The sequence below is a fragment of the Varroa jacobsoni genome, unplaced genomic scaffold (genome assembly GCF_002532875.2).
Source record: "Varroa jacobsoni isolate VJ856 unplaced genomic scaffold, vjacob_1.0 scaffold_797, whole genome shotgun sequence".
NCBI lineage: Eukaryota > Metazoa > Arthropoda > Arachnida > Mesostigmata > Varroidae > Varroa > Varroa jacobsoni.
This window is the reverse complement of record NW_019213699.1, coordinates 419,060-444,007: the sequence shown is the minus strand read 5'-3', so window position 1 is coordinate 444,007 and position 24,948 is coordinate 419,060. Positions and strand designations below refer to the sequence as shown.

At 41.2% G+C, this 24,948-nt stretch overlaps 1 protein-coding gene and 1 long non-coding RNA gene across 4 annotated transcripts; one reads left to right on the top strand and one right to left on the bottom strand.

Moving 5' to 3' along the window:
• Positions 1-1,124: 1,124 nt before the first annotated feature.
• Shc (SHC-adaptor protein) lies at positions 1,125-22,565 on the top strand. 3 transcript variants are annotated; one of them, XM_086969845.1, is made up of 13 exons: positions 1,125-1,797; positions 9,685-10,355; positions 14,816-14,886; positions 15,396-15,511; positions 15,715-15,822; positions 16,399-16,537; positions 16,832-17,009; positions 17,234-17,387; positions 17,554-17,699; positions 17,846-17,956; positions 18,376-18,546; positions 18,681-18,837; positions 21,446-22,555. In XM_086969845.1, the coding sequence occupies exons 1-13, from the start codon at positions 1,755-1,757 to the stop codon at positions 21,577-21,579; spliced, it is 2,199 nt and encodes a 732-aa protein (XP_086825971.1). In that variant the 5' UTR covers positions 1,125-1,754; the 3' UTR covers positions 21,580-22,555. The 3 variants fall into 3 exon arrangements, with proteins under 3 accessions (XP_086825971.1, XP_022695098.2, XP_086825970.1); XM_022839363.2 differs by lacking the exon at positions 1,125-1,797 and adding an exon at positions 6,885-8,162 and having other exon boundaries at positions 21,446-22,565; XM_086969844.1 differs by lacking the exons at positions 1,125-1,797; positions 21,446-22,555 and adding an exon at positions 6,886-8,162 and having other exon boundaries at positions 18,681-20,592.
• Positions 16,478-23,432, bottom strand: LOC147753028 (uncharacterized). The gene is made up of 3 exons (XR_015312474.1): positions 23,140-23,432; positions 16,811-17,000; positions 16,478-16,609 (listed from the first exon to the last, which is right to left on the bottom strand). It is a non-coding gene; the product is annotated as an uncharacterized LOC147753028 (long non-coding RNA).
• Positions 23,433-24,948: the final 1,516 nt, after the last annotated feature.

Below are 24,948 nucleotides of genomic sequence, written 5' to 3'. Positions count from 1 at the left end.
TCTAGATTTGAAACAAGACGCAGACTCATTTTCTTTCGTGTTGAGAGCCAGCAGCTCAGCGCAATGCCTAACGCCGGTACTAGACGAAAAACTCAAAACATTAATTGTTCTGGTAGGCAGCAGTTAGGCTCTATTAGTAAAGTTCATATTAATCAGCAAAAAATGTTCGACCTCGATTACTCAGTACAACAGGCTAATCAGATGTGTTAGAGTCCTAGAAACCAGAAAGGGCCTTTTAAACAAACAGCCAAATAAGAAAGTGGTTAAATCAATGGGGTTTTGATAGTGCTGGAGTAAATTACATCCTGTGTTGTATCTTGTAGGTTGATAAAAGTGATATTAGACATATAATGGCAATGTCGGGGCCAAAAAAGCTGACATAGATAGTTTGTTCAAGTTTGTATAATCCTGTTGTGTTAAGATAAAAACTAGCTCCCTATCATTTAAGCAAAGAAGATATAGTGCCAGTTCTTTTGGAACTTACAATCTCTAGGAAATAGTCATCTATGGCCTTTGGAGTTTCTGATTTTAGAAATATTTTATTGATCTTATGATTTTATTGTACAACCGTCTATCGCAGCATACTTACGCAGATGAATTATAGAGAGTAATGAATAGTGGCTCATTCAACCGTACACTTAATCGACATTCGCTCGATTGAAGTTGTTTATGCTAGTGCCGACAGAGACTAACCATGCCCTGGAACTACGCAGAAGCTAAGACATGGCCGAGATATTTCGACTGTGATAAGGCAACGTTCCAGGGAGACGTGCGTCGTTTGACTCCTGATCAAACACTAGTGTATCCGTGTGGAGCCGCAAACCCCAACTCTGAAAATCGTCATTTGTTATATTTGATAGTTGCGCCGCCTTGTTCCCATACCACATTCGCCTCTTGAAGCTTCCGGAGAACCCGGAAGAAGTGACCGCATGAAATACCTTAATTATTCAAAATCTCATGAGAAACGTTTGTAACAAGTAATCAATAATCAGCATTTAGTAGCTGTCCTGAGTCCAATTGAAATACATAATTAGGTAGAAACCATAAGTAACCGTATAAATAAACGATACCAAAGCGTTGCGAGTTTTCTCATCTAATGATGTCAAGTACGATAAGGTCTGTTACTTGCTTTTTATTTATTTATCTTTTACAGATTTTTTTAAGTATATACTGTCTATTTGCTATGCACTCTGACAATTGCATACTCTACTGTAAAATATGACATCCTTTTGGTTTGAGTACGTTTGTCTCGACTGCGGACAAGACAGCATCTGTTCCCTTCTAACACGATGTTTCTATCTAGAAAATTGTCCACATTTTAAGTTGTAATTTTTCAAGCAGTTTGAGAACATTTTACCATCCTCATGCCACCAATTGTTATCAATAGTTGTGAAAATTTATTTGAATTACGGTTGTATTAAAATGAGAAAAATAAGCAAGATGATCGCTGACCAAGTCGTTGATAGAGTTATGAAAACATTTCATGGCACACATGAAAATGTGCTGACTAGGCCATTAAGTTTGGTAAGTGTTCTGCATTGTTATGTAGGAAAACATCCGCCAATGCTAAACACTGGGAAGCACGACTTGCTAGACACGAACACAATTTTCTCAATATCTAAAGGGAATCATATAGGTCTGAAAATAGAGGATGCCCAAATGTTCAAATCATCATATATATTAGATTTGGAACTGCTTCCTTATAGCGAATATATGCTATTTAACTATGTTCATGACTCTGCGTTTATGTGAAGATGGAGATCGTTTGTGGCGGAGGAGACCCGGCTTGCCATTGCGGTAAGTAGACCCCTGAAGCTGTAAATTCATATTAAATAAGTAGGTGGCAAGTAGACTTGTAATCCGTGTTATTGGTTCTGAGATCCTTCGTCGTTGATGTGAGGTCGGCGTTTACATGACATGAATATAGCGAACTCGAGAGGCGCTATATCGACTGGTATAACAAATCTTCATGTGGATTCAATGTGCGCACATATATGATTTTGTGCCTTTAATTATAAAACAACCTACTGCTGGAACAATGAAACAATGACGAGCGGATAGAGATAAGTACCAGAACCACTCAAATTTTTTAGTACGAGAAAGTGACTTCGAAATTCCAGTATAGGAGATAGTGAAAGGAAAAGAACCTCTGACGTAAAGAGCTGAAATAAACAGTACTCAACGAAGTGCAATTTCGACGAGTAAACGAAGTGTGCGTATTTTCCATAACAGCTGTTATGGGGAAGGTTCTAAAAAGGGAACTAAACAGATCGTGCTAGATAGATACACGAAGAAAATACGAGGCAGAAAACCTTCGACAAATAGGCAAATTAAACGTAGCAAAGGACACTTGTGATGCTGTATGAGAGAGGGAATCCTATGGAAAGGGATGTTATCGATAATGGGGCTAGCAACTTAAAGGGCAACAGCGGATAGAAAATAATAGATTCTTTCTAGAAATCAAATGGGAAAGAGGAAATGAGAGGGATATATGGGGGGCTCAAGTTAGCGATGTTCACAAGGGAGCAAGGTAGCGGGGTGGACGGAAAAGTACTTCAGAAACATCGAGAAAGGGATAGGTATGAGGGTTACCGGATGATGGGGTAAATGTAAAGGTAAAAAAAAGAGAGGAAGATGAGAAAAAGGGAAAGGGGAGAGCTGGGAAAAGAGGAAGAGGATCCTTTCAGTGGCGGCTGTAGCGGACGAACTGGATGCCACGAACTCTGTCGTGGAGCTGGCCGATGCTAACACTCACGTCGTTAAAGGGAGACTACGTAACCGAAGTACCGGCTTTCAAGCGTAAGCACTTATGTTGGCCGACGTACGCTACAGAACTTACGGGCTTTCAATAAATGATGATATGAAAGAGCAACAACTCTCGGAGCGGTATCATAAACAAATGCAATAATAAGATTCCGTTTGAAGTACTATCGACCATGAACCATTCATAGGCATGTGGCATGTCAGCCTGAAAAACAGATGGACGTCAACAAGCAACTGTGATAGCTCTGATAATAATAATATAATGAATGGCAGTGAAACCCGAGCGATTCGTCGACCAAGAAGGAGTAAATTACAACAAATAGAAATTGACAGTTGAGGACATTTTTAAAATTCTGAAAATTCTTTAGTGTCGTGCATCGCCCGTATTGCAATGACAATACGTCAAGGTCCAGACTCAAAGACTATTGTTGTCATCTGAACTGTGCTACCACTGACACTTTACAATGTACGATATTTGAATTTTTCTGATTTGCACGGACATTGCAAGATAGCAACTAAAGCGAGTAAACAGATAAACGGATATGCTGCTTCCGAAGCAACCCAAAGAGACACAAGCATTACGAATAGTGAGAGTTTATGAGATAACTTATCCTGCACGATACCATTAAAATATATTGTGATTTGTGACATGCTGAGAAATACGTTTGGGCTTTTTGCTAATTCATCACATTCACGCTCTCGAAGTTTTAAGCTTTCGATGGTGAACCTTTTCGAGGATGCAATATCGACGCTCGTCAATGGGCCAGTTAAATATTAAGCAATTTTATATAAGAAATAAACTAAACCGTTTGCGAATAAATGATTTCATTGTCAGACGAACCAATCCATACCATTCAAGTACTGGAAAATATAATCCATAAGCCGTAACGGGTAGTATGTATTCTTGACTCAATCAATGGTCATATGATAGTAATCGTTTGATAAAAGATTCCGCACGTCACGATCTTGTTTTTACAGTCTTTGCCAGTGATTCTCCTGCTGCTGATAACGACGATGATGAAGGGAATGACGGTACTACAGAGACTATGTGCCTCCTATGAATCATCTAAATTCTACCAAGTGGTTCCCGTAAAATCGCATCTGGATCCTTCTGGATGTGCTGTGCGAGCTCCAAAGAGTCTTTGAAACGTAGTTACCCGACTTCGCTGTAATAACAACATTCGAATTACTTTACGAAATACGTCAATAGATCTGTATTTAGAACTTTAATGACATTCGCACTAAATACAGAAGAGTAGACTCGTAACTTTATTTCAATTTGGGGCGAATGTCCGCCTCTATAGCGGGTTCTAAATACCAAGACAAATAAGTGTGTACCCCAAATGGCAGCTGCTGGTTCGACATCGATTTAATGGCTGATGCTGCTGTTTCTGCGGTTAAGGAAGTCGAGTTCAATCACTTAGGCTTTCACTACCACCACTATGGTTACAAGTACTACAGCAGTTAGTGTGGGAAAGAACGGAAGCTCGCTGATCGGCGCTGGGTGGTGCTGATGCGCGTCACCGTCACCATCATCATCACAGAGCGCGGGCTGCAGGCCACAGACAGCTCTACTCGGCGTGACTACGCGACTGCTGTAGTCTCTAGCAGCAGAGTCATTCAATCAGTGAACACGCAGTAGCTGCCGTCTCCGCCACCATCGTAAGGACTGGTAGCAGCTATGAATATCGGCCACTGCTGCCGGTCTTCTTCTCTTCAATTGGCTCTATTCTACCCTACTTGCCATCGAGTGTCGTCTGATGGCAGTACGCTGCTGGTGAGGTCTAGTCTGATTTCCTTTGCCAGTCAATGAGACACACAGATAATCGCACAAAGAGTCTGTACCGGTAATCAGGTTAGCTGATACTCGCCGGAGACAAAACAACAAGCTGAGGACTACGTCACCACGACCACACGGCTGGACCTAACCTTCTGCTACTACCCGGTTTAACCTGGCCTCACTTCACGCCGTCCCGTTCTTCTTATTGTAATCGCTTTGCTGGTGTAGAGCAAGTACTGCATTCTACGTTGTACTAAAGTCTTGTACGGTTTACTTTACTCGTACAACTACCGGACAACTACGGCAGCGACTAATTCTATTCAGCCACGTACTCCTGATAGACCGCTGACAGGCTGCTGGAGTTCCACTGACCACAGTAGTCAATGGAACTGGTGTAGTATAAGATTGCAGTACTGTACCGCTTATTCACTTTACACCAGAGAGCAGTCACTGCTCGAACGCACAGCACCCGCATCCGTCACTCTTATTGCTGTGCCTGCTTACGCAGCACACGCTGGTTGCCGTCATTGCCGCCAGATTTGAGGTATCATGTCAGTCGGACCACAGGGCCACCGGAATCAAGTCTCTGACGACGCCTCTAACTACTAGCAGCACAGCTGTTACCGCCGCTTGTGTTGGAGATAATAAATGGCGGGTAACGACTGAACTGTTGCAGCTGCTGTCCAACGACCTAATAGTCGTTCAATACAACTGCTCAGCGTTTGTATTTACATGCTGCAGCACCGGCCGTACCAGCCACAGTAAGGCTGAAAGCGGCAAAAGACGCAACAGTCCAACAAGGGCAACACAATCATCGCGAGAGGCAGTTGCTGCTGCCGCCGCCGGTCCGATTTCGTGGGTTGTTGTTTGCTTGCCGCTGCAGCTGGTGCTCACTGACGGCCTGAGCCGACTTAACTAAGCTGAATGACTGGCTCACTCGTGCGTGGTCTTCTGACTGGTGTCGTCGTTGGCATTTCTACCAGACACCTTGATCACTACGACAACCATGTCGATCATGGTACGCTGCTACTCATAGATCACAGTCGCGAACAGAGTAGTGCTAGATACAGTGATTTAACGTGTCGTACCGTAAGCATTCTTATTGTGGCATTCGAGCAACGACTGAATCGAGCACGGCAGTAAAAAGCGACAAGGAAAATTACAATAGCCATCGGTGATCATCTGTCGATAGGGTAACCACAACACAAAACCGCGCAGCGAGAAGACAAACCTAAATCAAGCTTAATAGCAACACCAGAAGGGTTACCCACCCAACATCGTCTTACTCATCCGTTTACATTCGCTGTTTGACGTCGTCACTGTCGTCATTGTGCTTATCGTCGTTGTCGTCGTTGCCGTGAGTGACAGCAGCAGCGGCGGCAGCAGCACCATCGTTGTTGTTGTTGTCGTCGTCGTTGTGCGCTTAACAACTGAAACAAGCACAACTTTATCCCGTAACCACTCTTATCTATTCGTAAACCAGTCAGTCATTGACTTGTCGATCTACTGTCGGTGACGGTAGTGCTGCTGGCGGCCTTTTTGTCCTCTGGACAACCCATTTTCTCACCTCACGTCACTCCCATTATCGACTTGTTAGGGGAGTTAACATAACAACCATCAGTAGTCAGAGCAAAGTATTGTCCCTTAGCGCCGATGATTCGGCCGATACGCTACCCCCTCAGATTACAGCCTACTGCTGCTGATAATTGGATGCTAAAAGCGAACGAAGCCACTTCGTATTTATCGCATTGCAGTTGCATTCATCCAATAGAAGAAACAATAACCGCCCGTGCTTTGTTCTATGGAATCGCGACTAACACAACAAGTTTAGTGGTGCTTACTGTTGCACAGGGGCATTTTGAGCGCTCTTTATTTCGCTTCAGCTGGTAGAAATTCAGCTGATGGCGATGGTGAGGCAGCCCTGCGCAGAATGCGTTTCTCGCTAAATTGTCCTCATCTCAAGTCCATATCCTTATAACAATGAACTTACATCTTCAGAAGACGACGCCTTTGCCATGAAATAAAGCAAACTTCTGTTACTTAAGGGCATTCTTCAATGCAGTATAATAATAGCCAATTACTTCGACTAAAGCCTAGCATTAAACGACCAATGAAGACAAAACTGGACCAACGGATATTCGTAAACGTGTTTCCGGGTGTAGATGTGTTTTAGTGTGTTATTTCATGATTCAAAATGTAAAAGCAGTGCTTTTTTGCGCTATTTAAGCCAATTACTGCAAATGGACAAGTTCACAGAGGACGTGGTGACTTTCGAATACAACTACTATCTACTATATAGTCCCAAAAGCGCGACAAAACGAGTTTATTAATAATGTGGCTACGTAAATTTTGGCAATTGTAATTATTAGTCGTGGTCAGAGTTCAACACAGTAGTACTAGCAACTGAGCTTGTAGAGAATTCTCTATCCTCCTTTCAATATGTTCCGCTGCTTTCAATATTCGTCGGCATATCGCTCGCTGGATGAACCCCCAGATGATCTCAGTGCTGAAGAAGAAAACAGTTTGCGCGGTGTTCAAGGAGAACTTCCCGTAAGCTCAGTCGAAGATGAAAGTTGTTTTTCTCGAGTTGGAACTACCTCAACAACAGCTTTACAGCAGAGGTCCTTGTCAGCACAAAGAAGCTCTCCACTCTCTTCCACTACGAGTCTTTTTCCGGTCAATCAAAACCGTGTCTCCCCGGCAGATCTAAACAGATTGTCGCCATTGTCTGTGTCTTCCACTGGAGCAGAGGGATCAAGTAGAAGCGAGCAGCATCTTCAACTGGTATACGGTGGCTCAACTGTGGCAAATCTGGGCGGTCATTTAGGAGGATCGACAGGCACACTGTCTGCAAACCTATCTAATCTATTGAGTCCTCCAGCCCCACCACTTGGGGGTTCTCTTGCGGGAACTCATTCGGCTCCTGGCTCCACTGCCGGTTTCACGCCGGAGCTGAAGAGGCCACCGAATCATAAATATGTTAAACATCTCGAGGCTACACTGCTCAAAAATTCATTCAGCGACTCACAACTGAATCGACGCCAACGTGACGAAGAAAGGTACATCCGAGTGTCGACTGGAGCACATTTACCTGGTGCGTTATCGGGAACTCCGGGAGCTCAGCAGGTAATTCCACCACCACGTCCAACTGTTCCCTGTCCGAAACGGGATAAAAAATCACGCGAACTCGTTGCGCGCTTAGCTCCCATAGACACAACGGAGCGATGGTCACCTGCTGGCCTCGACAAAACGATTGCAGTCAAGAGTACCGGCGGCAGTGGCAGTAACAGCGTCAGAGACACAAATACAAATGAAGTCAAAGGCAAGGACAACCAACTAAAGGAGATCAAGATGGGCGGAAGGACACAGGTCATACGCGTTCCTGTGGACGGTGCTCCACTTTGCTGGGCTCCACCTGTACCAGGACAGCGTTTGTCCGTTGTCCAAGAGAGTGTATCAGATTGCCTTGAGGTAACGCAGCGATCGCAGAAACTTCAGTATTCACAGAAGTTCCAGCAATTGCCAAATGAATGTAATGAAAAAACTCATGACAGCAGTTCTGTTTTCAAAGGACCAGTGCACCTACCTCAGCATCGCCACCATCTACATCTTCAGCCGCGTAAGTCGCAAGATATTTATAAAACTGGTTGGCTTTCACGAGGCTCGTGTGAGCGCTACGTCGCTCCTCTATTTAAGACCTATCTATAAAGTTTAGTAAGCCCAAAGCACACGGTCAGGGGCTGTGTATGTACAGTTACTAACAGAGCTTCAAAATATCAATGTTACGCGGTTGTCAGTAGTGTTAAGTTTTTCAAAAAATATTCGGCGGTTTCATATTCACGAAACATATTTTTTGTCCGTTGGCTCTTCATGTTAGTCTACTTCTGTAATATCTAATATTGGAAAGGTTATTCTCTTGTGCATTGCCCTATTCGTTAGAAAGTGCATGAGAATAAGCAGACGCTCGACAAGTAACTCAATTACGTCGCGCTTATCCGACAGGAAACGCTTGAGAGACGAGGTCGAGTCAACGACAATGTCACCCATGCAAAGGAAAGGGGGTTAAAACAACCTCCAACGGCAAACAGTTGCATGAAAGGTTCTCTTGGAGTTACAGTATTTTCCGAACTTTGCACCCGTGAATTATCGCTTTCCCAATCACTGGCTATGAAAAGCGGTACAATTAACAAAGAACAGTGTCTCTAGTGTTGACCCTTCGTTACCACCAGACATAAACCTTCCTGTCGAGACGGAATAAAGGAACTGGTCGAATAAATGAAACATTTCATAAACGTTAGTCTATTGCTAGAATCTAAATAAAATACCGTTGTTATTATTACTATTATACGGATTGATTTCCGTTATCGTCAAATCACTTCCTTAGTTTTTCTAGTTTTGTTTCCCGAACGATATGCTGTCTCTTAGTATCATCCACCCACTGTATCGAGTGCATATAACCAGCTATATATCTATTAATTTCGCAAATTATATCTTCTTCGCAAGTGCGGCGTAGAATCAATGATCACGCAAGCGTGTACGTCAAACTCGAAATCAGAAAATTATTTGTTTATTCTATTAAACGCCTCACAATTTTTTGTACACGTGAAAAATGTTTTGAGATACAAGCCTATTTTCTAGTGATTACAGCCTGCGTCAGGTTGACCGTCCTACAAGCGTTCGGCAATTCGGCCTTTAAAACTATCAGTGTTTGCTTGCTTAGTATTCTATGTACACCTTGATAAAACTTAAGATATCGATAGGTGACAACAACTCATTGCCACAGTAAATTTATAAATTAACCTGATTGCTAATTTCGTTGAGTATCCTGATGATCCCTCAACTCGTTAAAATTACCCATATCGAAGCAGTTTGCAATGGTCGCCGACACAGTTGATCGGTGTCAAGCCCCTGGTGATTATGTGTTTCGACGTAAGAAATTCTTCCCATAGTACAATACTTCGACGCAAACCGGGTTGCAAAAAAGGCGCTATCAACACTTCTTTGCAGTGATCAGGCGATACATGACCAAAAACGTTAACCTTCATGATTCTGGACGTCAACACAATTGAAAACCGTCCGCTCATTGTTGATCTTGTCTGCATAAACTGACAACGTAAAATTTGTATTTATTTAATTTTCAGGCAATGTACCATTTACAGCCAGTTCTAGTGCGCGTCTTCCCATACGCATCGTCGTTGGTGGGACCACTATAATCCAAGATGCAGATACCTATTCAGGAATGGTTGGCGACCAAACAAGCGCAGATAATAGGTTAGCGTCCTTTGCCGTATCACCGATCAACGGGAATAACGAGGCCTTTGGAATTAACGAAGTGTGCTCCGTCAACCAAAGGCGACCGGCAGCATTTTCCGGTGAAGTTCCTCTTGCTAAGGCCGGTCGATTTCTTCCGACTCAAAGCAGTTCCTGTAGGGTGAATACCATCCGAAACCAGGATCAGTTCCATCCCGTGCAACAACGAGCACAAATCACTTCCAGTACAACTACGTCTTTTTCGACCATTAGTTCAGCGCGAAACGCCTCTTCTCGACTAATTTCCGCTGCCAGTAGAAAGTGTAGAATGGCGCCGCCGTCGAATTCATCGAACATTCTCGACAACGCGTCTGGAACCTCAGCAGGGACAGGATGTCTAGGAGGAGCCACCGGCGCCCTCGGTGCAACAAATGTTTCTGGATCAACAACAACAACGGCAGCAGCAGCAGCAGGAGGAGGCGGCGGCGGCTCCTCTTCGTCAAGGAATTGGTTACATCAGGACAACGAAATACTTGGCCAGGGCGTGTGCTATACCGTAAAGGTAATTAAGTGCCTGTAGCTCCACACGACGTAAAATTTGATGCGATGGTCTAAATGGTTCGTTCCACCTTTAAACGAAACGATCAGCAGTAGGCTTTAGTGGCCAACGTGATAAAACAAGGTAACTCAATACAGCGTTAATTACGTTGCGCTAGAATACAGTTGTAAGACTTGACTTATCTGTGGTTGGTATGCCGCCATAGTGGCAATCTGACGTTTTCTGGTCAGCCTCCAGTTGCTCGTGGAGTGTCGAGTATTTTGTCGATTGGATTCAATGCAGGCTTTGCAACGAGGTTAACACGATAATCGTTGCACCATAGTACAGATTCGATTAGGTAGTCCACACCTACCTAGACCTATCAAGCTGATACAGGAAGCGAATGAAACGAGTGATATAATATAGGTAGGTGTCCGTTTAAAATTAGACTGGCACAAAAAAGCGTTACGAATCAGCTTATTATAAATAAGAAACGATGCTCTAAATTCATTATCCAAGTTTTAAATGATCACGTCCGTTGATTATAGTCGAGGTAAATACTTTGGTGCAGTCGAGCGAAAAATTTCGTCTGCAACTAAATAGTCCTTTGGGCATGTTTTTTCCTCTTATAATGTAGATTAGATTTCGACGATAGATATGTCTAACGCATTTATCTATTTTATGGTGATCTTCATAGTTTTATCATTGTTGGAGTGCAATTTTGTGTTGTGCTTAGTGTTCCATGAACAAAATATATATTATTTGTTACACTGATTTGATGTATTGAGTCTGCCAGATATGTGAAATTGTCTGTGTGAACTTGTGACGGTAAGGTAATAAAAACCGTGCCATTTTGCTGCATAAACGTGTAACGGTAACCTCGCCTATGTGCGCATCACGCCCTCCCGACTGGGGTCTTATTGTGCATAGCAAAACCAACCAACATCTTTGGCTTTCCTTTGGTTCCGTTTGAATTCTTTCGGAACGAGACGTTCTCTTTATGACTACATAGACGCACGCAAACATGAAAAGTATTGGCAGAACACTTTTTACTTTGATCATTTGTTGAATTTAAACGGAGTAAAATATGTATTATAGCACTGTCTGACGAGGGCGTGCAATAGAGTCGATGACTTGATTTCGTTTACTTATTCAACACAGACCGCTCAAAGCGAGACACACAGTTTACATAATATATTCATATCTAGTGTCTGGGCTGTCGTGTTCCATGACCATGATCCAAAGCTCCAAGCGTCAGCGAACCCAGCCCCGCTCTGGAAAGCGTAGCCTCTCAACTGATCCTTGAGCCAGCGTTGGTGAGGCGATTCCAGTTTTGGCTTTTTTCTTTATCGGATACGTGATCTGGGCCGCAGCAAAATACTTGAATAGGATTTTGTTTGTTTCATTAGTTCTCTCAGAAACATAATAAATATAGTGACCTTTTATTGCTTTTTGCTAACACAGACGCGTTGGTGATTGTATGCCATCATCGGTCTATAAGCGTTAAGGATAGAAACAGTTCAAGATTTCGTAGTATCGATCGCGTTGAGTTGAATACAGAATTAACACTGCAATATGGCTTATGTAGCGGATTCATTTTAACAATTTAATTGTTCGGTTGGCAAATTCTTACCTGTTGAACTCAGGAGACGCTTTTTTATGTACACTTATTTACTAGAATCGCAGATGCAGCAGCTCAAATAGAACTATAACGATGAATTTGTAGCTAGTGTACCAAACCATAGTATTATGTGCATGAGAACGTTATTTGAAGCGTGGGTCGTGCTTGATGGAAAATCTGTTTGTTACTTAAACGAAGGCTATAGCGCGAATTTGCTGGCATAGTCACGTGTATCGGAACGTTCGACATTTGCTTAAATTACGGAACTGAATTCTATGATTTGGTCCTATAAAATACAGTCTGAGGTAGATTTTCACAGGCGAAAAATTCTGTCGCACTTATGTCCTCATTTGTGGAAGCGTGTTTAAAATGTTCGATCGTAGTAAGTTTTATTTCTATATCGTTTTGGCTTTGTCCTTATGTTGAATATTTTTGTGGCTATAGATTGTTATAAGCCACCGATCGACCTGCTTGAATTGTTAGCTTCTAAAAAAGCGTTGTGCCTGTTATGTCCTGCATTGAACGAAATCAAGTGGATTTATATGAGGATTTGATGACAATTGCGAAGATGAAACCGCATCAGTTCCGTTGTTGCTTCATTTAAGCAAGATCATCCTGAGTTTATTCAACGACTAGCTTTTGTCATTTTCAACAAAATGATCATGCAGATCGTACGCAAGCGGCATGCACTTGTTTCTTCATTATCTGCATAGCAGACAATTTGATTTAATCTTGTTTCACTTTATTGGCATATTCTAAGTGCGTAAATGTCTGTAAGTGCAAAATTTTTATTTGTTTGCTTAAACCTCTGCTTCGTTCACAAGACTCTCGTGGGCACATCGGCCTGAAAATCGCCTAAGACTCGACTGTGTAGTCACTCATTCGCCTGCTTCATGCAGACCTTGCTGCTGCTGTCGATGTCGCTGCCGCCAACATACTCAGCTCCTCTTCTACACTCCCTGATGACGTCGACTGTCGGCGGCCGAGGCTCGTCGTCGTCATCGTCGTCGCCGTCGCCGTCGCCGTCGTCGCCGTCGCCGTCGTCGTCGTCGTCGTCGTCGTCGTCGTCGTCGTCGTCCTCGTCATGGTCATCGTTGTCGTCGTCGTCGTCGTCGTCGTTATTCCCTCTCTCTTTCCTAGGCATTTCCATCCAGCCACATACCCGATCCGCGACCCAGTCAACCACTCACACACGTAGGACACGCGGCTGTGGCCATGGACTCGCATGCCCATCTACCCACCCATCTACCTCGTACACACGAACCCATACATTATTTTTTCTACTATTGGGCCGGGTTACATATGCGAGGGGTCTAATCGAACAGTTGTGCAAATTACAACGCCCACGCATCCCCAACATCATCTCTGACCTGCTACTGCTCCTGCGGCCGCCGCCGTTGCGGAAGTAACAGTACTACCTGTACAGCGTAGCGCCCTTTCTCATTCGCAAAAAAGACAGACAAGAATTTACAGCCCGAAGGCGACGGCGAGGATGATGCCATCTACACATATCCATCGTTATGATGATCATCATCAACATGAACCGCAGCAGCAGCAGCAGCAGCAGCAGCATCGGGCACGCCCGTCAGGTAAAGTGACGTCAACGTCTGGGGAGCGCTCCTTTCATTTTCCGGATAGCGCAGAGCACTGTCGCACAGCAGCAGCACGAAAGGACTTTGACGACCTCGCTCTTTTTTCCATATAGACGTACAGAAGTTTGCTACAGTTGAGGCGAGTCCATTCATTCTCTTTTTCTTCCAATATGTCTGGTGTTTGTTCAGTGCGACGCTCTGCACTTAGCGTGCTTAAGTTGGCGCCTGACCTAACGTCTAACAGAACAAGGTCTATACTAGCGAACTGTGCTTTTTCTCTATATCGAAATTGTATAATTTTCTCCAAATGTGTTGTAGAAATTCTAAGTTTTGCACGACCACTACGGTGTTGTTCAATAAGAACGAATAGCTTATTATATCATAAGGACTGAAGTTAGCAAAGTTCTGCAGCGAACTGAATAAATTCATTCATCAAAAAGGGACCAATCAGAATATCGAATAACCACAAATGGCGTTTCCCGGCAACCTACTAACTTGCTATTCGGGAAAAAGGTGTTTGTAAACATGATTCACTCGGAACTGTTAATAAACTAGTTGTTTATGCAACGACCAGATACTTTAACAGAGAGACCGCAATAGTGGCATTCGGATGATGTCGTCACTGTCGATTGCGAGAGATTTACGTAGGACAGTTTCTCAGTCAAGAGATTTGTTGGTCTGACAGTGATCGTAAAACAGATGTCTGAAGACGTGGCTTGAGCCAGTACTACCACGATTGCGACTACTACGCGAACGGGTACATCCAGAATTGCAGAAAGCAGAATTGTAACAGTTAAACGAATCAGACGACGTTAAGCAACAGTTATTTTCTATACATGTAGTATATATATATATATATATACAATACAATACGATCATTTCTACATCAAAAGGTTTTTACAATAGCTATATTTAAAACATTTATCCAATCGGAATGATTTAATGCAATGTACCTACATGGCAGCACATTGCATTTTTCCAAGGCTTCCACAGAAGAAAATCCATAGAGGTGCCATTATAAAATCTTTATTTGATGAGCTCAGCGAGACCTATATACATATATGAAAGACGGGTGAGACGCACTTGGTCTGATGGCTTCTTGCGAACAGAGATATGGCTTTTTTTTAGCTGGTTCACTGCTGCCCTCTAAGCATGGATCTCTTTCACAGGAAATCTTAGATTCCCAAATTTGTTGACGACCGCCGCGTCGGTGGCCCGGGTCTTTATTTCTCCATAATTAATTAGCTAAAAATTAATACTTTTCGTTGCAGTACGTTGGCTGTCTGGAAGTGCTTACGTCGATGAAGAGTTTAGACTTCGACACGCGTACGCTTATAGCCAAGTAGGTGTGGATTTTTCTTTCGAGTGATTTATACCTGCTTTCTTTTTTCAGCTAATTATTTCTGCCAATTTATTAGATAGATAGAAACCCCACCGATTTCATTAGCTATCAGGTGTTCATTATTGTCTTGATGAGCTGACAACCATGTGGCATTTAGGACCTCACATCCAATATTAGAGAGATTCACTTGAATGAAGAGCACATGGCTGATTATGAATAGTTATAATTAGTCAACGTGTTTTGATGAAATACGTAAGTACTGGAGTCATCAAACATTTGCCCTTACAGGTAAATTACTGGCCTTTCAATATTATTATGACTCAGACTCATTGCGTAGGCGCCGAAGTTCTTGTCACGGCAGTGAAAATAGAATAGATGATAAGTTTTCAGTCTTTTTTTAAAGGCTTCTGAAAGGTTCTTGCATGGCTGTCAGATTCAATCAATTATACTTTCTAACAAACGATTGAAACGTATAAAGCAACGATGATTTTCGGTTAAAATGATTTCAGAGAATGTATCGTGCGTGTATGTGAGTCGGCTGGTCTTCGATCAGCCGATAGAAAACGAAAAATCGACAGGCGACTTAATCGCGTTCTGGCAGAAAAACCCATTATGGAGCACGCAGGTAAGTTCGTTTGTGCTCAGTGTTGTTCTGTTCGAAAGAGATTTGCTTTAATCCTACTTTTTTTTTTTAGTTTTACAGGTCTAAATTCGTTTCGGAGCGCCAGAAAGCCGAATCTAAACACTTATAGTTCCTGAATGAGCCTTTGTACTATTCGAATGGCAATAGACCGAAAAAATAATAACAGTTATCCTGTTCGCTTACAGGAGCAAATGTGTCACTCCGAATCAACTCATCATCTCTCTCGCTAACGGACCTTGAAACAAACCAGTCGGTGGCGTCGCATTCGATGCCTAACATCAGCTTCGCTTCAGGTGCTCAGTTTTTTAGATGTGCTTTATTCTTTCATAAAATCCGTGAGTCTAAAGATAGGTCGAGCCAATAGATGTTGCCATACAATTGGAGATTTAGCCGTCTGAACTGCTGCGGTTTATATAATAATTGTTAACCAGCAGCCATTATAAATGTCAAATAACGACTTTTCGTACGATCACTGAGTAGTATTTGTTACCTCGAATTTTTTTTGAGAATCTTAATACTCATTATTACTAAACAAATAGGCCTACGTATTGAGACTAGTCTCCAGTGATTCATTTCAACGGTTCTTTCAATTGTTTTATACCTTACGGTCGTTTTCCGCAAACAAATATATTGTCTGTCTAGTTAATAGGTTATCGAAAGCAGACTATCCGCCATATTTGATTTGTAGGTTAGTGAATGAGTTTCTATGTGCGCCAGGCAACCTTGACGTCATTTAAGAAATTACGTATCGTTAGTGGTGAAGAAACATATCAATCGTACGTACAAGACGCATCTTGGTTCGAATTTATATAATGTGTGTATGTATTTAAATACTTGGTATTAAATACATTACGCTTGTTCTACGACAGGAGGAGATCAGGATACGCTGGACTTCGTTGCATATGTCGGTAAAGATGCGAGACAGTCACGTGCATGCTTTGTTCTCGAGTGTGGTGGAGGACTCGCTCAGGAAGTTATTGCAACTATTGGACAGGCATTTGAATTAAGGTACGTCAGTTATATTTACATCTGTAAATAGCCTCAGTTTGTTGATTTCCAGCCACCGAGTGATTACGAAGCCTGTATTGAAAGGTTTATGAGATAAAAAATAAGTATGAGGAAAAAGCATTATGGTTTCATATGGCTCATTTCTATAAAGCTGGAACGTGGATATACGTTAGAACCGTAGCGCCCCATAACATACTTTGGCCTAATTGATTCTTCATCTATAATTTAATTAAGAGATCACACACGTGTCCGGAACCTTTAAATTGTACTTACCATCAGTTCTGATCAATTCAGATTTCGTGAATTAATGCGCCGCTCGCCTGTGGTCCAAGGAAGCAACTGCGCAACAAGTTCAGGAAGTGGCAGCGGTCCTGCAGCCCCGCCGTTTGTACCATTACCCCCAAAAGATCCTGATTATTATAACGATCTTCCTGGAAAGACCCCACCGGAGCATCACCGGCCTCTTCCAATGGTAGGATAATTCCGACATTAAAAACATATCCACGTGTTGTCAGAAACGAAATTATTTCGTAATATGTTGCTCAGCCTTACGCGGATGTACTACGGTAGCTAAAGATCTAGCAATTTTTTGCGCAAGGTTGATCCAGCAATAGTCATTTATAGTTTGGCCTGATTTCTTTTAGTTGTTAACAAGCATGTTTCTGTATTTTCTGCTGTTCGAAAATCGCTTTTTAGTCTAACGTCGTTTCCGCTGCGCCGCCTAGTGGCGATGGCTCGAGTCCCATCAATAACAACAATACGGCTGCAATGAAGCCAAGCGGCGACAACTTGATCGATTTCGAAAACTCTGACCCTATCCCAGATCATCCAGCGCCGCCACCCAATCATGGTATTCTGCTGTTCTGTTATCGCTCCTGCTATAGATTTTTTTATAAACATTTCAGCTGGCGTAACATGAGTGATCCATTGGTTACCTGCATGTTTGTAACAGAAGTGTATTTTATAGGGCATCCTTCTATAGAACAGACGATTAAATTATCAATTTTAATAAACAGAATACGTGAATCAGTCAATTATCAACAATACCTTGGATGTATTCGACATGAGACCAATGGATCAGGTCCTTTCTCCAGCAACATCGACCCTAACGCAACAATCTGGAACGCAATCTCAAATACCGATAACTGGACCCCCCCAACAGGTATCATAATCTAGTAGTTGCTTTTTTATCGATTTTCCATATTTTTCACATTTTAATTTTCCTATGCTGAAAAGCTTAATTCCAAAACGACATGCATCTGCAATACACATATTGGCATATTATATATTTTGTTTTACACGTTACAGATTGCTCACATTGCAGCTGACACTGGAGAGACGCAGACGTTGTCACAGGCCCCTGATTCAAATCAGGCCCCGCCGCCTTATGTCGTTGCCTCCATCGAACAACATTTACTTGTGGGTAGAATACATTTTTGGACAATGTGTTATCGAGAACGCGAAAGATATGGGAAATTCAGAGACGCCTCTTCTGAAACGTAATTACGGCAAACTGAATAATACAGGGAAAGGGGCATGACAACACATATTAATCTATAAGTTGCTTCTGAAAACGACACTCTTCGAAGCTTGTTCCATATAGTGCCATACTTACAGAACAAAACATTGGATAAGTCAGCGTTAATTTTCACTGGTACGTGTGCAAAACTGATCACCGTAAATGGCAAAAGCGATCATCATTGTTTCATGGTACTTCCGTGTGCCAATTTAGCACCTGGCAGCATTCACGGGGTTAGGACAGCTATAACCATCATAACTGTGCTTGTGTTTGAAGTTCTAAATTGTAGTTATCAATCTATTACTGTATTGCTTTGTAGATGGAGCCTTGGTATCATGGTGCAATTTCACGGGCTGAAAGCGAAAAACTCTTGGCACGTGACGGAGACTTCCTTGTACGCGAATCACGAGGACAGCGTGGCCAGTTCGTCCTCACAGGATTGCAAGCAGGACAAGGTCGACACTTACTCCTAATTGATCCGCATGGAGTGGTAAGTAGCGTGATTATTTGATTTTATGAAATTTAAGTATAATTTAATGGAACACGAAATGTACATCTTATCTACCTATATGACATACTTCAAAGGAAAATATTAAATATCAATATCGCTTGTGTTTTTCTCAGGTTCGGACGAAGGATCGCACGTTTTCAAGTGTCTCCCATCTGATTCATTTCCACCGGGATAATCAACTGCCAATTTTGTCTGCAGATTCCGCTCTATTGCTTGTACGGCCGATTATGCATAGCAAGTTCGCTGGACCAGTAGGAGCTACAGGAAATAGTACGCACGGCGCTTCGATGACTTCAACGATTCATTCAAGTCAACCTTCTTGAATTGTCGACGAAAATCCTCTAGTCAGAGCGAGTCACAAATATCAATAGCACGAAGCACGCTATAACCAATTTGTCTATGCATTCCTACTAACCCGAGCATAAAGATGGGAAGGCTGTTATTCAGTGCGACGCTAGTTATACGCATTCAAATGAAGTACACGCGATTACGCTAGCAACCAAACACGACACATCTAGGCGTGGTGAGATAGCACTACAGATAGATACCGTGTAATTCATATATCACCGAGGTCGTCGTGCCCCGACTAGCTCGATGCAGAATTGTAGGGCGAGACAAAGGCGCTTTTTGCACTGGATCTATTCGAAATACACGAAACGCGAGCGACACAGCTTATGCTTATGTCTACGCTGAGTTGTGGCAAGCGTCTTACCCTGTCTATTCAAAGTGATTTCACTACTTTTAGTCTTGTTTTTACAGCCCATGGCATCGACCCGTATTAGGGGTGTATCCCAGCAGCGTCTTAAAGCTAAGCGACATTTCTACGCAGATGCCTATGACCTGCAATGAAATGAATAAATACAGTCTCTGGCCTCAAAACTAGAAATGCAGCGTCTTGATCCGTTGCTGGACGAATGCAAAGTTTTCATCTACGCAATTATTCACAGAGAAACCCAGATACACTGATAATGATAACGGCAAAATCAATAGAGTAACAAGAATCAATAGTAGCAAAACTTCGGTAGTAACCAGTAAACGAAGACTATGCACAGGAATATACAGGAAGTCCATTCGGATCCATGTTGTTGTAATGATCTTCAATACGATGTATCTTTCAATATATGAATATATGGGTTTAAACACTATTTCCTATAGTAGGTAAGATAAAATAGTAGATGTGAATACATTTTAACGATAGGTGTTTTCATAAATTCCTATAGCACTTATTGCGGATGAGCTCACATGTAAAAGATCGGCCTCGATTCGTGCTATTACTGTCATATTGAAGTACGCGAACGATTTGTTCATATATTATACTCATATACATGGCAAATATTAATCATTGTAAAAGATTTAGGAGGTTAACAGCATCAAAAATACTTATAGTGTTATAATAAAAGCCGCATTCTCTAGAAACAGGTTGGGATAGCGGTGGCGTTTCTGACACGATTCTGCGATTCGATCTCACCGTCGTAACCACTAAACTGGATGGAAGACAACTATAACTTTGAAATATATGCTAGCTTTTCTCTACGTTGCTGGAAAGAAAAAAAAAACTCGAAAGCAGTTCTTCGTTTATAGCCTGCATCATCTTTTTAGAATTAAACATGCGTCCGACACAAAACGTTACGGCAATAGGCAGCAATTGTATTATTATGCCTCATTCCCGCGATTAAAAACATATCAACAAACCTACCTACTCATCTGTTTATCACGATCTGGCTCTAGATGACAAAGAATAGCTAGGCATAATATCAATTAGCAGTTTTTTCTACATATATTAGAAGCCACGAAGTAATTAATAATATTATTAAGTATAAAATTACTCATGAAAACAAAATAAGAAATACTCTAGTGGCAAATGATCAGTTACATGGCAGAAAGAATAGGTCTACTGTAACAGATGATAATTGCGGCGTCAGGCCGAGATTGAAAGTCTAACATACACCACGCATGTGAATATCATCATATGTAAACGACTATTGTTAAGTATGTGCGTATTTTAAAAAGAAAAAAAAAAAACAATATACATAGCATTTTCGCTCCTCCAGAGTCGACAGACAAATATGCCTTGCCCAGCAATTCAAAGCTGTGTCTTTCCTCCATTAAGCCTGCGAAAATCTATATCTAAAGAATTACTAGCACGCACTAAGATAGAAACATCCATTTAGTACGTGCGTACAGAATCATACGCATTCTATTCTTACAGCAAAACGACTGAATCAGTTCTGGCAAAAAGATAAGCAATATTTGAATAGGGAAATTAGAAACATACAGTATATGCAGTAAAACACATTATGAAATAAGGCAGTATAAAACCTCTATTGACAAACTCTCAAGCTTTGAGGTAGATAAATAAAAATAATAAGTAATTGAACTACTAAAATAATAACTGGTTGGCATTGACCCAAGTTTTGCCGCTATAGTCGTTTCAGTAATCATTACTAATATAATAAGGAGAATATACAGACACACGTAAGTCTATGTGTACAGATTAAGACACATACTCCTATAATCACTGGCGTATATTTCTATTGTTCCCTTTTTCAAATCCCATTGATTAGCACACCACCACTTTATTTATTAATTAATGTTGTTTCACTTAATGTTCGAATACCACTATATCACAGAACAACCATAGCGTAATCCTATATATATATATATATATATATATATATATATTATAAAAAAATATACATTACGAAACTATATGCACGATACAAATGTACAGTACAACACTACAACTACAGCATCAAAAAAAAAAAAAGTATCTTTTGTTACCAATAAATTACTGTGCAAAAAGGAATTACACGAGTGGTATCTATATCTTCATTACCTCAGCTAACGTGTTTTTACTTTGGAATCAAATTAATTTCAGAATCGCACCTCGGCCCTAAGTTAATTTTTCGGCGTATTGATAATATACGTGGATGCTGGCCGAAAATGTCTGTTGGTCTTTCAACAGAAAAAATTATAAGAGTGCAGAAGTTGATTCGACGAAGGTCTCCTTGAAGCGTAAAAAACCGCTTGCAGTCAACGGTGTCGTGCCGATCGATTGAGTAGTCAATTAAAGCAACGCAAAATGCGTTTGAGATATGTATTACAATACAATGTGTTCTTGACGAATATTCTACAGATTGATTAAATCGTTCATATAACAGACAAAAGACGTTGCTGCTATTCTGCCTTCCCGATATTGTCCTGTGGCGGGGGCCAGGGGAAGGGGGGGGGGGGGTAAACGCTGTTTCATGTTTTATAATAGCACAGGAATGTCAGCCAATTTTATTTCGACGAATGCAATGAAACAAAAGCATCGCGCCTCCAGCCATATTGAAAACTACAATTACTTCATACACTGGTGTATTTGGGCCATATATCCATACAGGTGTAGGAAGAGTAAGTCCGAATCAAAACGATCCCTTAAAGAATACAGGCTATGCTGAGTATCTTTTTCGGAGCATCTGCGCGGTAAATGGAGCCGACTGGGCAAGTTCTTTCGCCCTTAGAGATCGGAAGTTTCTTTTCTCAGTTTACTAATTTGGAGATTAATCTTATCGTTGCTCACGAATGAACGAATTCACTACTAATATACTAAACATTTATATATATTTTTGAACATCATATTGATATTGAACGGCAAAATAATTAGACAGCGGGAAGTTTTAAGTGAACGTACAGAGAAGTTCCTCTTACAAATTGATTAGACCAGTCTGATCTCACAGAGTTAATAAAAAAAAAGTATGTATTGATTTGAAAGTAAATCTTTGTAAATCAGTAAAAATTGATGTATTTTTTTAAACTGGATTTAATTCCAAAAACACGGCCGGTTTCTACCGAGATGACCGAGTGTGCGTTCGATCTTACTGATGGTAGTGGCTTATCCAGGCTATGGCTAGAATACATTTAGGAATAGGAACTTGTTCGGTTGGTTCTATTGTATCACATTGGATAAAGCTGTACCAAAGCTGTTTACCAATCGTTATAGCTATTTCGTGTAAGGACTGCACAGGAATTTTTGGAATGGCTTTTGTTCGACAGCTATCGACAGATAGTACGTTTAACATACTTCACTATGGTCATCAATCTTTACGTAGTTTTTCACGAGGTTTGCCAATAAAAATAGTTGTTTTCTTTTGTTTACTTCTTTGGCGCACCTGTTGCAGTTATACAGTTAATATTTCAACTTTGCTATTCAGTGTTTTACGAAAACCGGCGAAAAACGATTTCCGGCTTGTCACGATAACGGTAAACACGGCCAATACCCCTAAAGATCTAACGATTCAGCTTATTTGACATTTTCTAAAGTGCTATAAGGTTTTATAGGCTCGCCATATAAAGTGTTAACAAATTACGTAACAATATGCGAGGAAATGCGTAACAGTTCTGGTCAGTTGTGTAACATTTTGGAGGAGATGCATGGAACGAAAACGAAGTGTGGACATCTTGGAGAGTGTTGAAAAAGACACATAGTTTCTTAAGCTTGCATTTGTTTTGGACATTTAACAGGTCCCTTGAATAACACTTAAGACGCTACATTAGCTCCTATCAAATGTAACAGTGTGCCGAACTTACTTTTCTTCGAATTCTCAAATATTTGGTTTCATGTCCAGTACACAGCTCGGGCCAAGTGGTTGTTTACAATCACACAGCTCATAAAAGAGTTTTGTTAGGCTAACGAGAGTGCCATTACATAAGGTACTCGTTTATCGAGTAAAACAAAACAAAAAAATCCATTGTTAAGACAGTAACGTCCAGTTCCTATAAAAGAAGAAACTTATCGGTTACTACTCTAACGTCCGTTAAAGAGTGTTTGCGGACGATGATATTTCACTGCTCACTCGACATTTACGACAACTCCACTGACAGTAGAGTGTCAGTCCTCTTTCATGGAGCTTCATCGTCACAACGTAATCTCCTCACCTGTATATTGGCTTCGAAACTTTGCTCCGCCTCAGCCCTTGCCTTGACAATTTACCCTACAAAAGCAAGGCTAGACAACTAAACTGAAAAAAAAAAAGTCAAAATGTCGCACAAATTTTTCGCCGATATGTATCCAAGAGCATTCTTAAATGTTCTCGCATGAACCTTCAATTACCTTTTCATCAGCTTTAAATCTGTAGTGTAATTCTGTAGTGTTTATCTCTAATTTTTACTTGACTGACCATTTAAATCTTTTAAGCGGCTGAAATTTTTGCAACGTAGAGTCTTCCGAGCATAACCTGAGTGATAAAATTTTGACGAAAAATCAAATCCCCTTTTCGTGGTCAAGGTGTAGCAGTTTGCAGAAAAGGCCAAATTAAGGTTTGAATCATTACTACGAAATACAATCTACATACGTATGTTTTACTGCTACTTTATGCTAAACATTTAAACCAATTGCGTCCATCGCATAATGCAATTGTGACGAAGGTCTCTTTGACAATAATCTAATTTCGTCATAACCCCGCGGCAAACCAGGATTTATCACCGTGTTCACAGGCGCGTGCTATTGGTAGTTGTTAATAATTGTTAGATGTCCTTTCTCGAGAATTAGTCAGTTAGCTTAAAATCGTATACGATTTGTTCAGTTTATTTACATGGTTCTAACGCTGCTGCTCGAAAGTAAACAAAATATTGATGACCGTAAAGCCGACGCATCAATCAAGAATATCGTAGTCATGCAGAATAAGGACCGTCGTACCAATTACAAAGTGCTGATTTGTAAAATATGGGAAATCAAATTTGTTGCAGCATTGATTTCACCTTTGCGTCGTTTCTAAAAAGATCTGCCTAAAAATTACGTATCTACACTAGCATATATATTTTGTATATCCGTTTAAATATGTACTCACGGTTAAGCAATGTACGTGCAAAAAGACTAAGTCAAAAACAAAAGCATAGGGGTAAAGACTCGTATTCAATAAACTCATGTACATACACAATGGTTCGATAATAATATCGATATTTACGAGAGTCTCGTTGCGTCTACGTGGAACATAAAATAATCGTCTTTAAGACGACTATATTATATCGTAGTAGTTTAAAGGCTTGTGTACATAGATCCTATATCAGGAAGAGGATATAAAATTGTTTTGACAGGGTGCTAAGCCTGAGATACTGCTAGAGTAAAATAGGGGAGTTATATGTTTGAAGGAAGAAAAATGCCTAAGGCTGTGGATTAAGATTTAAACGTTGGCGCCTTTGACGCGCTTTCTGACGAGAAATTAATCACTATCGGAGCTGTACTCGCCCTTTCTCGGGGCGAAGGGTCAGCAATAGAATGAATGACAAATGGTGAACGAAGCCTTATTCCATGCGAGAACCGCATTTGCCAACAATAGCAGTAAAAGCAGACGAAAGTAAGAAGCAGAAACCCCCTTGTTCATTCCCAACCGAAAACAA

Excerpts from the sequence above, each read along its gene's own strand:
- Shc (XM_022839363.2), top strand. The coding sequence starts at position 6,983 with ATGTTCCGCTGCTTTCAATATTCGTCGGCATATCGCTCGCTGGATGAA. Across the intron at positions 10,356-14,815 it reads GCGTGTGCTATACCGTAAAG|TACGTTGGCTGTCTGGAAGT; the intron begins GTAATTAAGTGC and ends TTTTCGTTGCAG. Across the intron at positions 17,388-17,553 it reads AGCGCCGCCACCCAATCATG|AATACGTGAATCAGTCAATT; the intron begins GTATTCTGCTGT and ends TTTAATAAACAG.